Here is a 13,410-nt window from a genome sequence, read left to right on the forward strand (position 1 = left end):
TGAAGAGAGAAAAGCACTTTCAGCACTGGAAAAAGATCATAGCATCAACATCCTCCCAGCAGACAAGGGACGTTGCACTGTGATTCTCAACGCAGCTGATTACGAAGCCAAAGTCCACACCCTCCTCGAGGACACGACCACATACGAGCGCTTGAAAAGAGATCCGACCAGTGGATACAAGAAGAAAGTGATAGACTGTTTACAAAGGCTGGAAAAAGAGGAAACGATAGACCGGCCTCTGTATTACAGACTGTATCCTGGTGAAGCCATGCCTTGCATTTATGGCCTTCCAAAAATACACAAAAAGGAGGTTCCACTCAGACCCATAGTGTGCAGCACAGATTCCATCACTTATAATGTGGCCAAGCATTTAACAACTATATTGGCTCCGCTTGTGGGGAATTCGGAACATCATGTGGAAAACACGCACAACTTTGTGGATAAAGTGAAACATCTCCAACTGGACCCAGATGACCTCATGGTTTCATATGATGTTGTGTCCCTGTTCACCTGCATCCCGACCTCTGATGCAGTAGCAGCAGTGAGGATCAGACTGCAGGAAGACACCACCCTACAGGAAAGGACCAAACTGACACCTGAACACATATGTAAACTGTTGGACATCTGTCTGAACACCACTTACTTTCAATTCCGGGGACAATTTTACAGACAGATTCATGGCTGTGCCATGGGCTCGCCCGTCTCTCCCATAGTGGCCAACCTGTACATGGAGCACTTTGAGAAGAAGGCACTGTCCTCATTCTCAGGCATAGCTCCAAAACTGTGGCTCCGCTATGTCGATGATACTTTTGTAACAATCAAGAAACAAGAGCTGGAAACCTTCTCTGATCACATCAATGCGGTGGACCCACATATTAGGTTTACAAGAGAAGACGCTAAGGAGAATCGCTTGGCCTTTCTTGATTGTTCCACGATCAGAGGAGAGGACGGGAAACTCCAAATAGAAGTATATAGGAAACCTACACACACGGACCAGTATCTGCTCTTTGGTTCCAACCACCCACTACAGCACAAGCTGGGGGTGATCAGAACCTTACAACACAGAGCTCAAGGTGTGCCCACCAGCTCAGAGGGCAAGAAGAAAGAGGAAAAACATGTCCGAAATGCCCTCTCAGCCTGTGGTTACCCCGCTTGGGCTCTCAACAGAGTGAAGAGAACCAAGAAGCAGGACAAAAGGGAAACTGAACAGAGAAGGAAGGGTGTTTCTATCCCTTATGTGTCTGGCCTGTCGGAAAAACTGCAGAGAATTTTTAGACAACACGAAGTCCCTGTTTATTTTAAACCAGGAAACACTTTAAGACAAAAACTGGTTCATCCTAAGGACAAATTGCCGACTCAAAAACAGAGCAATGTAGTTTATTCGATCCAATGCAGTGAAGAAAGTTGTAAAGAACGTTACATAGGTGAGATGAAACAGCCTCTACACAAGAGGCTTTATCAGCACAGAAGAAATACTAGTTCAGGACCTCAGAGCGCCGTGCATCTCCATCTTGAAGCCTCTAATCACTCGTTTGAAGACGGTGAGGTGAAGGTTTTAAGCAGGGAGAAAAGATGGTTTGAAAGAGGAGTTAAGGAAGCTATTTTTGTTAAAAAAGAAAGACCTTCTTTAAACAGAAATGGAGGGCTTAGGTTTCATCTTCCTGTTATTTATAATGGGTTACTGAACCCCTGGAAAGGTAAAGGACATTCAGATGCTAATCAGGTACTCAGGGTGGTTGAGCCAGGGTCTCACTAAGACAAAGAGGACTGTAATAGCCCATTAAGATTCTGAATAGGCTAGCTCGGTAGATACAAGGGGGAGTTTCTGTTGAAACAAACAACTCTTTCTACTTCAGGAAGGCTCCTCCCAATGGGCGGTTGTCTTACCACAGAACAGTATTAATATCGGAGTTCTCGACCTAAATTCTGTTATTGACAATGACTCTTGGATGAGAGTCCAGATGACTACAACTGAAGCTTTTTCTACTATGGAACACGCCTGGACGAATGAGGGATTACACCGACATATTAGTCATGTCTTGTATGACTTAACAGGAGCGGTCAAAGGAATGGTCCTTGACTTTACACGATAAAAAACACCACTAAAAGGGAGCACAACAGGGCAAACCATTGTGGAATTGGTACTACAACAACACAAAAAATGGCACAGAGCAATCATCGAACCGAATGACTCCCCAGCGGAAACGTTGCAGTTCAAGTGGAGTAAAAACAAAATCTGAATCTAGTTATAAAAGGGCTCTAAACAGACACAGAGAGAAATCCCGGAAAAACATTGGAAACTATGTGTAAACCAGGTAAAGGAGGAGGATGAAGATCTTCCAAACAGACAGTGATTTTGGAAAAGCTGACTATAGCCTCAGATACCAAGAGCTCACCAATCAGGGATGATGTTTTTGCCAAGCTTTTCCTAGAGTTAAACAAAGCCCAAATGCTTGCTGAATTTCTGTCAAAGTAAATCATATCAAACCGTACAAGTCTCTGATGCTCCCAGCAAAGAAGGAAAGGGCTTTTGAGGAAACGTGTGTACTGGCCGAACAGATTACTACTACGGATGTACCAAAGTCTTGTTTGAAATGAGGTGTCTTGTATTTTGGTTCTGCTCATTCCTGGTTTATGGCTATAATCTGTCAGTCTATAGTGTGTGTTTGTGTATGTCTGGGTGGGCAAAGGACTCACAGAAATGTCTCCCCAGAACTTGGCCACGTCATAGTCGTTGGCACGCAGGAACTCTGTGAACCAGCTGATGGATCTCTTGCTGCCTTTGTCCACCGTCTCGTCTCGCTCAAAATTCTCATTGTGTTTGTTGACAGAGTAGTTGGTCAGATGCATATAGAGTTGGCTCTGGAAAAAGACAAGAAGATAGAACAAAAAAGGTGCCATAGTGAAAAACACATGCATGAAATGTATAAATGCTAAAGTATATTCCATTATCCTATTAGTTATACTACACCAATTATTTAAAAATAACATCAACACACATTATTTTTGTCCTCGTTGAGAAGAGGATCCTTTCTGTGTGGAGTTGTATAGGGCGGAGTTTCCTCTGGGTGCTCTGGTTCCCCTACCACTAAAAACATGTACAATGGTGTGCTGGTGTATGAATGAGAGTGTGCTGGAATGATTGGAAATCAGCCCAAGGCTACATGCAAGTATTTCACGTATGTTCATTAACATGTACTGTCCCGACCAAATAAATAAATAAATAAATAAAGACATAAATAATCTATTCAAACATAAGCCCTTAAAAACTGATAAAGTGTATTTAGATTATCCGCCTTCTCTCACTCACTATTCAATATAATATGACTGTGATTTCACAGCACAGAGAAAAGTAATATTGTTTCTGTAATGCCTTTGTCTTTGATCACTGCAGGAATCCTCCTCTCAAAGGGATTCAAGCTTCTTTCACTACAAATTATAATAATTCATACGTATTGTAAGTTTCCCTAGTAGAAAAGAATTACAGAAAACCATTGAGATACAATCCATGCAGCTACAAGGTAATCCTAAAGGGTGCAATGGGTCACTTTTCTGCAGAGAGTACGCCAAAGAAGTATTGCTGCTTTGCTAGAATGTTCCACATAATGGTATTATGTATCTATATATCAGATTGGAAGAGGCAATCCCTCTCACTGTAAAAATACATTATTCTATTCTGTAAAAGCAGTACTTTGTGACAAAATGAGACTGCTGCATGCTGTATGCATCTAATAATACAGTATTTTATCTCTCGTCAACCCGGAAGTAGGAGCTGAAAGCAGCGCTCTGATAGCCTGAGCTGGGTTGTCCACCACAGTTTCACTTTGCTATCTGAAAATTAATGTTTGTGAACATGAACAATGTGCCAAAGGGTTTGTGAGAGCTAAAGATGGGTTAAACAGATCTAAAACCTTACGTCTGGTGTGAAAATCAGGAACTCAGGTAAAAATGTTCAGTTGAATAATCAATTGTTGTCCGGGTTTGGTCATAATTACTGTGCTTATTCATACATTTGCATTTTATTTTCATGATATAATGATCACAGTAAATTGCAATAATTTAACCCCATTCACGCCATAGGACTAGATCATAAACAGATATTTTGATATGGGTAAAATCTATTGTAAAACATGTCCTGGACCAGAGCAAACGCAGCCATGTCGGAATACATCATAATAACTGTGACAGCGAGCCATGGCGACAACATCTATTCCCAGGGCACAGCATCATTTGTCACAGATGTGGTGAGACAATGCACAGTGGAGGGGCAGTGGGGGGCAGTGGAGGGGCAGTGGAGGGGCAGTGGAGGGGCAGTGGGGGGCAGTGGGGGGGCAGTGGAGGGGCAGTGGGGGGGCAGTGGAGGGGCAGTGGGGGGGCAGTGGGGAGGTATTGTAGGGGTCAGGCGAGGTGGAGGGCCTGTGCTCATACTATAGATAAGAATCGGGCTTCAGCATGTGCACAACCTCAAGGCAAACATGAGCAGCTTGATATTAAAGGAGACATCTGGCGGGTGAACAGCGCGCGGCCAGTGGATGCAAGCAGGTTTGTGAGTGAGGATTTCGACATATGAGGTGTAACCGTGTATGATTCACTGTATGACTTTATGAGGCTCGTATTATGCAGGGGTTTGCGTGGGTTTTATAGGTCTGCGTTGTGTTTTACATTTGGTTATGTGATCGCTGGGTGTGCCTACTGGACAACTGCTGCAGAGGGTTTTATTAGTCGTATGGGAAAAGGCTGTAAAAATATTTTTCTTTTCGACAGGTTTATGAAAGCAAACTTTCTGAATGAATAAGTAATGGTATTGTCAGATAAACAGCCAGAGCATCGATGCAAAAAATGACTCTTTGTTGCTGTCTACGAGTCTCAAAAGTATTTAATTTTTTAGGTCTTATGATTATATAGACCTGAATAATCACAATTATCGATTAACCAAATGATCTTGACTATAAATATCAAAATAGCGAAATAGATGAGTAAACACCGTATGACTGACCTATAACATTTCTGATCTCTTAAGTTATTGTGACTGGTTATTTTATGGACTTACCAGATTGGCTTCGCTGGGTGCATGGTACTTCTCTGTCCCCATGCGCACTAGACCGTCGTTGTAGAGGAAGATGCGGAGCGGGTCACACGATGTCACGAGGATGTAAATACGGAGGTCAAACTTGTAACCCTCCATCAGGAAAGGTTTGTCCAGATACTCTTGGACGATGAAGTGCTCCTGGGCAGGCAGTTTCTCACAGTTACGGATAAGTGAGATCCTGGGGAGACACAAACATGATTAAGTCTCTAGAGGTAGCAAAAAATATGTATATACATAATTAAAAATGGATAGATGGGAAGTGGTTCCATGAATATGATAGATTATGTTTTGAATGTATCGTGTGTAATAAAGAGAATCATGAATAACTGTTTGCAGATGTGGAGTTTTCAAGAGAATGTCTTTTTAGTTTAATGTCTGCTTGTTTAAAATGTTAACATTGAACTGATCCAGGTGTGTTTTGGTTTGCCTCAGTTGAAAAGATAATTTACCGTGTATAAAATGTTCACAAGAAATTGGTCCAATATACGTCAAATTGCATACACAACATACTTTTCTTCAACAACTGTCTCCAGCATTACAAACTGCAGACAACGAGCTCCTAAAGGGTCAGACACACAGCGCCCTGATGTATTCCAGTGGCCTTCAACTTCCCATGAAGCATATGCAAATGACAAAACCCAGCATGCATTGGGCCTTGTTAGAGCAGGACAAACTGCGAGTCTCTGTGGGGCACTGAATGTTCCAAAATCCTGTTCAATACTTGGCCTTTAGAATGAATAGACTAGAATATAATGCAGCTCTCAATGTAACGTGTGGCTTTATGAGACCAAGATATGACTGAATTGTTGTTGAAGTTTTATTTTATTCTTTTCTTTTTTGTAAACCTAATAAAAGCTGGAACCGAGGACGGATTCAGCCTCTCTTGAATTACTTTGCTTCTTTGGTCTCATGTCAATTGCGCTAAAGCCTTATAATGTGCAGACGCTTGTAACCAGACCAAATCTGTAGTTATGTTGTACAGGGCTTCGCATAGTGTTTTGAAAGGCAACATTTTTCAAACTATATGAGAGTGTACTGTTTAGTGTGTGCAGAGGGCAAAGGGCAATCTTAAACAATCTCACTAATGTCACCATCCGTCACAGTTAGAGTAAACTGGGGCTAAATGGGTTACATGCACCGGCTGGAGAAGTTTGGAAGGAAATAGCTTTTAACTGTTCAAATCGTGAAAGAGAGAAAACTGACCTGTGATTAGGTCACAATATAATCGTAAAGACTAAAAATCTTGACTTTTATTCGTAGAAAAGGGACAATTTTCTAACAAAATTAGGTATGTTTTAGTTAAATTAAAAGAAATGTGATGATTTGAGAAGCAAAATGTAAACCTTAATGTAAAGTGATTTTTTTAATCTTGCTGTTTGTGTCAAATTGATCATTCAAAGTTTGATTTTATAAAGCAAGTCACATAAATGAGGAGCAGTAATGTGTTAAGAAAAGAAGGATGTTATTGTTTTGGTCATGATGGAATCGCAAATAATCTTTAAATTGCAAAGTTTATTCTCACAAAACTCGTGACATCTGTAGCATTAGTGCAAACATTAGTGACATTAGTGCAAATGTTATCATCACAAGTTCAAGTCACGGGCAATATCTTTAAAAAAATGCAGCTTACTGGTGTTTTTATCAGAAGAATTGGGCCGAGTGAATGACGTGGTGAGGAGCTAACATGCAGACAGTAAACCAAGGGATGAGTGCAGAGTTAGCGATGTTAGTTGAGGAGGAGAAACCGAGGAGAAGGCGACAAGATTGATGAGCCGGGGTGCCATGATAATCACAGCCCACAATATGCTGCATATTTAATTTGGCACCAAAGGGATCTCAGCTTTTTAAACCTTATTTTGTTCCTCTTATAATAAGCAGCGCTTCAAACACAAACAATAACTTAATTTAGCCAGTCGCCGATAAATTAAATTACAGGGGGTAGATATAACTTAATTTCCTGTCGCGTCACACCATGCAAAAGACTGTGAGCTGCTCTCTGCTGCGTGGTCGTGCTAACCTCATCATCTTTCATATTCCAAATGTGTTCTATATTTCAGCCTTAAGGACTAATAAATAAGGGCTTAGCACAGAGTTCATAAGTAACGCTCACATAAGAGCAGAAAGGACAAATTCAAAGAGAATTAGGGGTAAGGTAGCTTACTGAGCCTTTTGCACTTCAATACCTCATCCTTTTGGCATGAGTAATAAATACATGATGAATGTTTCCTTACAGGCTAAGCGCATCAAAGCTAATGTTAACAACCTGTTTGAACAGTTATGTTTCAGGGACTGTAAAATACTAATATTTTATAATGCATTTCAGTAACGATGCTTTCCTGTTCATCACAAATATCACAAATATAAAAATGCCCAAATATCACAAATATAAAAATGCCCTGATGAAGTATTGTAATGTTGTGTGTTGTTGTTTGAACCAAATCAAATAAAAATGACATTTACTTCCAACACTGTCAGAGGACTCGTCACAAACAAAATGTGCAATAGAATTGAATTTCCTTTAATTTATTTAGTGGTCACTCATTGGATTCTGTCTACTATTAAAAAATGTTAGAAAGTGACTAGTGTCCACAACAGCCTAGTGTGTCCACTTCTATCCTGTTTCTTGTTTCCCTTAGCACCTCATAAAGAAGTCCAATAATCACATGCAGAGACCTTGTGGTATGCGTAGGGCCTTTTGATTTATGGAAGAATGATTATCAAGGACAATGAACACAATGGCATTTGGCCAAGTATATCAATTGAAATGTCTGTCTCTATCCAAAATGCAGTTTCAATACAGTTCAGGGTTCACAAACTTGTGACCGTGTCTTATTTCCTTTTTCCTACTAACTCCCACCTTAAGTCCACACTCTTACTCACAGTGGGCAGATTGAGTTGACCTACCCATGACCCATTGCTCCGTTGGCAGGTTTGACAATAAAGGTTTTCTGCTTGCGTTTTCTCCGTAGTTCTTTGACATAGTTTTGGAACTGGGTGTATTCTGCAGGAAAGATCCATGTTTTGGGGCTGAAGCTGTAATCTTGAGGCTGGGACCTGATCATTCTGTGAAGACAAAAACGTGTGTGGGAAGCATTATTTATTCTACCCGTGAAAGAATGACATCTTCTGATTTGATTGTGATATTGGTTTGATATGTCTATGAAAGTGGATAGTACTTCAGGATGGTACAGAGGTGTGTGATACAGAGTGTACAGAATAATATCAATATTGCTGTTTTGAAGATAAGTAATTTGAGAATTTAGTTCACTACCCGATTCAGAAAGCTGTTACTAAAAAAACAGAATAAAAAAGAGATAAAGAAGAAATAAAGAACAGCAAAAACATCCAAACAAAGATATAAAGTATAAAATATTTGGCACTTTGGTGTTTTGTGCAATACTTAAACCTCATCCAAATTACAGGAACGTTCAAGCACATTTAGCAGAACAAAATAACAAACGTATTTCATCTAGAATTTATGCTCACAAAGTAGAGTAATCATCCTGTAGCAGACAAGTTTCTGGTTCAAATCCCACTTTCTTTTTTAGAGTGTCTCTTCCTGACATTATGCATGAGTACTTACTTGGACATGTTTCTTGCTAGACAATCTTTACGGCAAATTTCACCCATGCCTGGGAAGTGGTTAATTCTCTGCAAAGGGACAAGTAGGTTGTTAGGACCATTGCACCACTCAATTTCACCCTCAGCCTTCATCAAAATGAGCACATTAAAGGCATCAACCCGAAGTGAGCGTACGATGTTCTGACATTTATGCCCAATTACGAACTCAAAACAAAAAAGTGACGCAGCGACCTTTGCCAACCCTTATTTAGTTAACCATGTTTTTTTGTTTCCACTCTAAAGGTTGTGAGGGAAGAACCACGGCGAAACGCGAGGGGCTGAAGGTAATTGGTTCTGCATCACAAGCTTCTGCAGTGACAGTTGAATGAATCGCTTTGAATGGGAGCAGAGGGAACAGGGGTTAAAGGGAATATAGTAGTTTTTCCTGTATTCTTTAGCAAAATGAGCCTGAACAGGGGAGCTAATTAGGCTCATGAACTAAAACTTGACAGCCAAGTCTCACAGTTTAACCAACATGAAAAACCAGAGAAAGAATGAGAGAACACAGAATGCAACTATGTAAACGAGACAGACATAATTACTGATTTCTGCAAGATTGTACAATTATCCCCATACTGTGAAAGTATATACTTTCACACAATCAAGGGGATCAACGAGCAGCAAATCAACAGTTGCAACACATGCAAACCTGTTACTGTGATTGTAAAGCCGTATGTGATGTAGTGACTTGAACTCTTGCCCCTGTCCAAACAAGCCATTCTCTCACTTGCTTGCCTGGGATTTAATTGATCATTAGTACACAGTCTAATCTATTAAGAACTATGGAAGATAGATTGTTAACACTAAGAGCTGCAGGGGAGCAGTTACGTTTGTGCAGCGGGGCAGAGGGGTCAAAGAGAGGTGAGGTTAGTTATGGTAATAGGGCAGGGCAATTGTCACGTTCATGTAGATCCCTTGTGCTCACTACTTGTAAGTAACACACTCAGTCTGTGTGTCTATGTTTGTGCCACAGCTTCTCTCTTAACTGAATGAGGGAAATGCAAAGTACATTTTCTAATACCATATCTGCGCATTTTTTGTGTTAATTGGGAAAGAAAATGTACATATGACTAAAATATACATACATTTGCTTGCAAGAATAATAATAATTTGACCTGGTGAGATAATTATCATCTAATGTTTTTAGGCAAATCATTTCCTTCTACTTTGTGGAATATATATTCTGATAAAAATGCTGAATCACAGAAGAGCTTCAAATTTGTTATGCTGTTCCAGTTGGATTGATATTTCTCACACATTCATTCTGCTACTGTGCATACAAATCAACCCCAGCATCAAATCTTTAAAAAGGAAATGATGATCAAATGAAATAGAAGCTCAGTATTTACCTGATAGTTCCTGAGCTCAGCAATTTTCTCATGCTGCACAGCAGAGTCGTTCCATATAAGGTTAGCCGTTTCATCCTCATCCCGGGTCTTGATGAAGTCCATCTCACAAATGACTGCTCGTACTGAGGGAAATAAAAATACATATTCTCTTTATGCATACATAAATACTGCAATACATTAAATCTATATTCACTGTTCAAGGCAGGTTGGCCAAAGGTAATGCCATTCATACAGAAAGATAAATCAATTGTTGTTATACATTCAGATCCCACTGGCATCCCCTTAATAAGAGATTGGTGGCGCGCCCATTTGAACATTAATCTAACATCTATTCATTATTCAGTGGGTAATAAAAAGAAATGTATGCCCTAACAAAAAGAGGTATTCATTAGTTTTTGAAAGCGTCTGCTGACAAAGCCGTTTACAATCCTGACATTGTCGCTCAATACTGTTTCTTTAAGATTTTAATATACTGGTACATAAGAACACACTGGCATTTGAGCAATTAAAAAACAATATTTAGATTAATTAAAAGTTATAGAATGCTCAGTGATTGAGCGCGTACCATGGTTTGTTTGTATTGTGTAATTTTCTGTTCTAATGTTAAACGAATGCAGATTTTAATATGCTGTTCTGGTTACTTGTATACATTTTTTTTTTTTCTAATGTACCTATACAGACGTTTGGCATTGCTGCTACAAAAATGAAAGATTTTGTCAATAACGGTCGCTTTTAGAAGTTCGATCCCATGCTCATTGTTACCATTGTTCTCTGTAATTCAATAACTTTTAAACACCATTATTCATCTTCCTATTAACTTTCATCTAGCACCAACAAGAAAATATTATCTTCAATCTTTACCTGTAATGCAATCAATCATTGGCCAAAAAACGATGGTGCAGTAACAGCTAACAGCAAAAATGAGCCATCCATCTGGCCTTTAGTGTTCATTTACCTTCAAACTACCTCTGCACTGGCTTCAAAATGGCCACTATGAGGGTCTCGTCACAGCTTCCGGAGCTAACTCACAGCTAGAGTCCATCCAACCTGCAGGATCCTGAATGCCTGCAACTTCGCCTCCGTGCTGCTGACTCCAGACTTTCGAGGTTGTAGTTCACCCCTGAGAAATCGCAAGCCACTACAATGCACTGAACATGCCTGGACTGCTTACGTGGCTGCTTTAGGCATACCACTGCGTTAAATTGCCTGAACAGAGATTTATTTAAGTACAGCGTCGAAGGCCAAGCTGTGCCTATGTGCATTTTGGACAATATTAGGTCTAATTTGAGACATTAATGGAGTCCCTCAATGGACTTGCCACAACAAATTAGATTTTGCACTGTCATTTTTATAGCTGGGGGAACAATTAAAGTTCACTGTACGCTTGCAGCTAGGGTAAATATTATACTATATTTATACTTTATGGAAAACAACTCATTTAAATCCAATCTGTTCTCAAAAAAGTAAACCTAGAAAGTTTAGTAAAGAGGGCCACACACGCTGGATGAATTAATTAAATTGAACTACGCGTTCACTGTTCATGGTGTCAATAATCATGAAGAATTCACAGTAATTGTAACATTAAAATGTTATATTGTTACCTGTCTTGTACAACAACATCACACTTTACATTATAATATTCCCTATGGTTATGTGTCTTCTCTGTATATCATTTTTTGGCATAAATGTCAAATGTGAATTGTCATACCGATCTCATATTTGGTGCCGACGACATTTGCTGTGATGGTGCTTTTCTTCTTTTTGCCGCGCACCTTCCTCTTCCCACTGCTCTGGTAGGAGCCCACAGATGGCACATTCACGGGGGATGCTCCTTGATCTTCAGGGAGGACAAATAGCACAAAACATAAAAAGAGAATGAGAGAACACTCCGGTTTGGGTAGGAGGAGGAATGATTGCCTGCAGAACACACTGCTCTGTTATATGAATGGGTTTTATTTTAGTGTGTGGATGCGTCATCATAGTAGGGGAGGTTGATATGCCATGTCCCAATTTTCTAAAGCCTAAAATAGAGTCACTGCCCGAGAGCGCCGGTCAGAGCACTACTGGAGGCCAGGAATGAGGATCGGAAAGACGAGAAGAGACGAGGTGCTGGTGGCTCACAGGTAGAGTACGGCCAGTACGTTACCCAGTGCGATCTTCAGGCGGGCCCAGTCCTCAGCGTCGCAGCGGGTGAGGTCCAGGACGGGTGGTGGACGGCCCCGGTAGGGTTCCTCTGGACTGGCGCGATGGCACTGATGTGGCTCGGGACGCCGGGTCGGCCAGGTCCGCGGCTCCGGGGGCGCCGGCCTGGTAGCGTGCTGAGCAGATATCTCCCTCTGCTTGGCATCGAACGCCCTCAGCAGGTTCCGCATTTGGTCAGCCAACGCAGCGATGCCTGCACCTGGGTTCGGGCCTCGGACTGGTCCCCCTTGGTCTGGGTAGGTGGGCTTGGGCAGGGGACATGGGCACCCCGGCTGTGGGGTCGGCCCGTCCTGACCTGCCCACCACGCAGACTCAGGAGGGGGTGAAGGTGGTTGGTACTGGAACTCGGACCGCTGGAAGGCTCTGGGAGTTGGCACGGGGTGCAGGTTTGGCCCGTGCTGGGAGCCAGGGCACACCGGCCCAGGGGTATACCGCCTCTCCTCAGCGTCGGTGGCTCGGTACAGCGCCTTCAACTTCTCGACGGCTCGACCTTCGACTGGGCCGTGGCTGGGGCCCGGTTCCTCCAGGAGTGGCCCGGCTGGATCCCGCCCGGGAGGGTCTTCGCTCCGTCCCGCCCCCTGCGGCGTCCACGAATCGGGCGCCTGGTCGTCCGGGGTCGGGCTTGAGCCCTGTTCTAGCTTGATCCCACCTGCCTCTGGAGGGGGGGTTCTCTTCTGGTGGCGCCGAGCCGACCTTCGGGCTGCCCGCCTCGCGACCCTGCGGTGGAACTCCTCGAGTAGCTCCAACAACATGGCATCATCCTCGCTGTTGTAAGGGCTTCGATCCTCATCCTCCATCTTGACGGGCAGAGAATTCCACTTCCGGCTCGAAGGACCATTAATGTTGGAGAGGTAACTCCGGACTGGGTGGACTGTAGGGTGCTGGTTCTGGTTTGTAGAAGTCACTGCCCGAGAGCGCCGGTCAGAGCACTACTGGAGGCCAGGAATGAGGATCGGAAAGACGAGAAGAGACGAGGTGCTGGTGGTAGCTTTATTCAGGCTCACAGGTAGACACATAGGATGAAGAATACCATTACAATACATGAGCCGGGGTGCCCTCTTATACCCCGCCAAGAACAAAGCCGGAATGTAGCTGCTCTTTTGTGTCACAAAGCCAAAGAAGAACAAAGGCGGAACCCTGGTGAGACGA

At 42.2% G+C, this 13,410-nt stretch overlaps 1 protein-coding gene across 6 annotated transcripts in view; it reads right to left on the minus strand.

Moving 5' to 3' along the window:
* Positions 1-13,410, minus strand: part of ttll7 (tubulin tyrosine ligase-like family, member 7) — a 72,654-nt gene that overhangs the window by 54,708 nt on the left and 4,536 nt on the right. For all 6 annotated transcript variants that reach the window (XM_072438452.1, XM_072438453.1, XM_072438449.1 and 3 more), the window contains exons 3-8: positions 11,768-11,896; positions 10,060-10,181; positions 8,673-8,740; positions 7,994-8,152; positions 5,051-5,267; positions 2,698-2,862 (exon numbers count right to left, since the gene is read on the minus strand). In XM_072438452.1, the coding sequence (XP_072294553.1) occupies positions 2,698-2,862; positions 5,051-5,267; positions 7,994-8,152; positions 8,673-8,740; positions 10,060-10,181; positions 11,768-11,896 (860 nt within the window). The remainder of the gene's footprint in view (positions 1-2,697; positions 2,863-5,050; positions 5,268-7,993; positions 8,153-8,672; positions 8,741-10,059; positions 10,182-11,767; positions 11,897-13,410) is intronic.

This window comes from Eucyclogobius newberryi, unplaced genomic scaffold (genome assembly GCF_026437365.1).
Source record: "Eucyclogobius newberryi isolate DKJ021-1_F unplaced genomic scaffold, fEucNew1.0.hap1 SCAF_9, whole genome shotgun sequence".
NCBI lineage: Eukaryota > Metazoa > Chordata > Actinopteri > Gobiiformes > Gobiidae > Eucyclogobius > Eucyclogobius newberryi.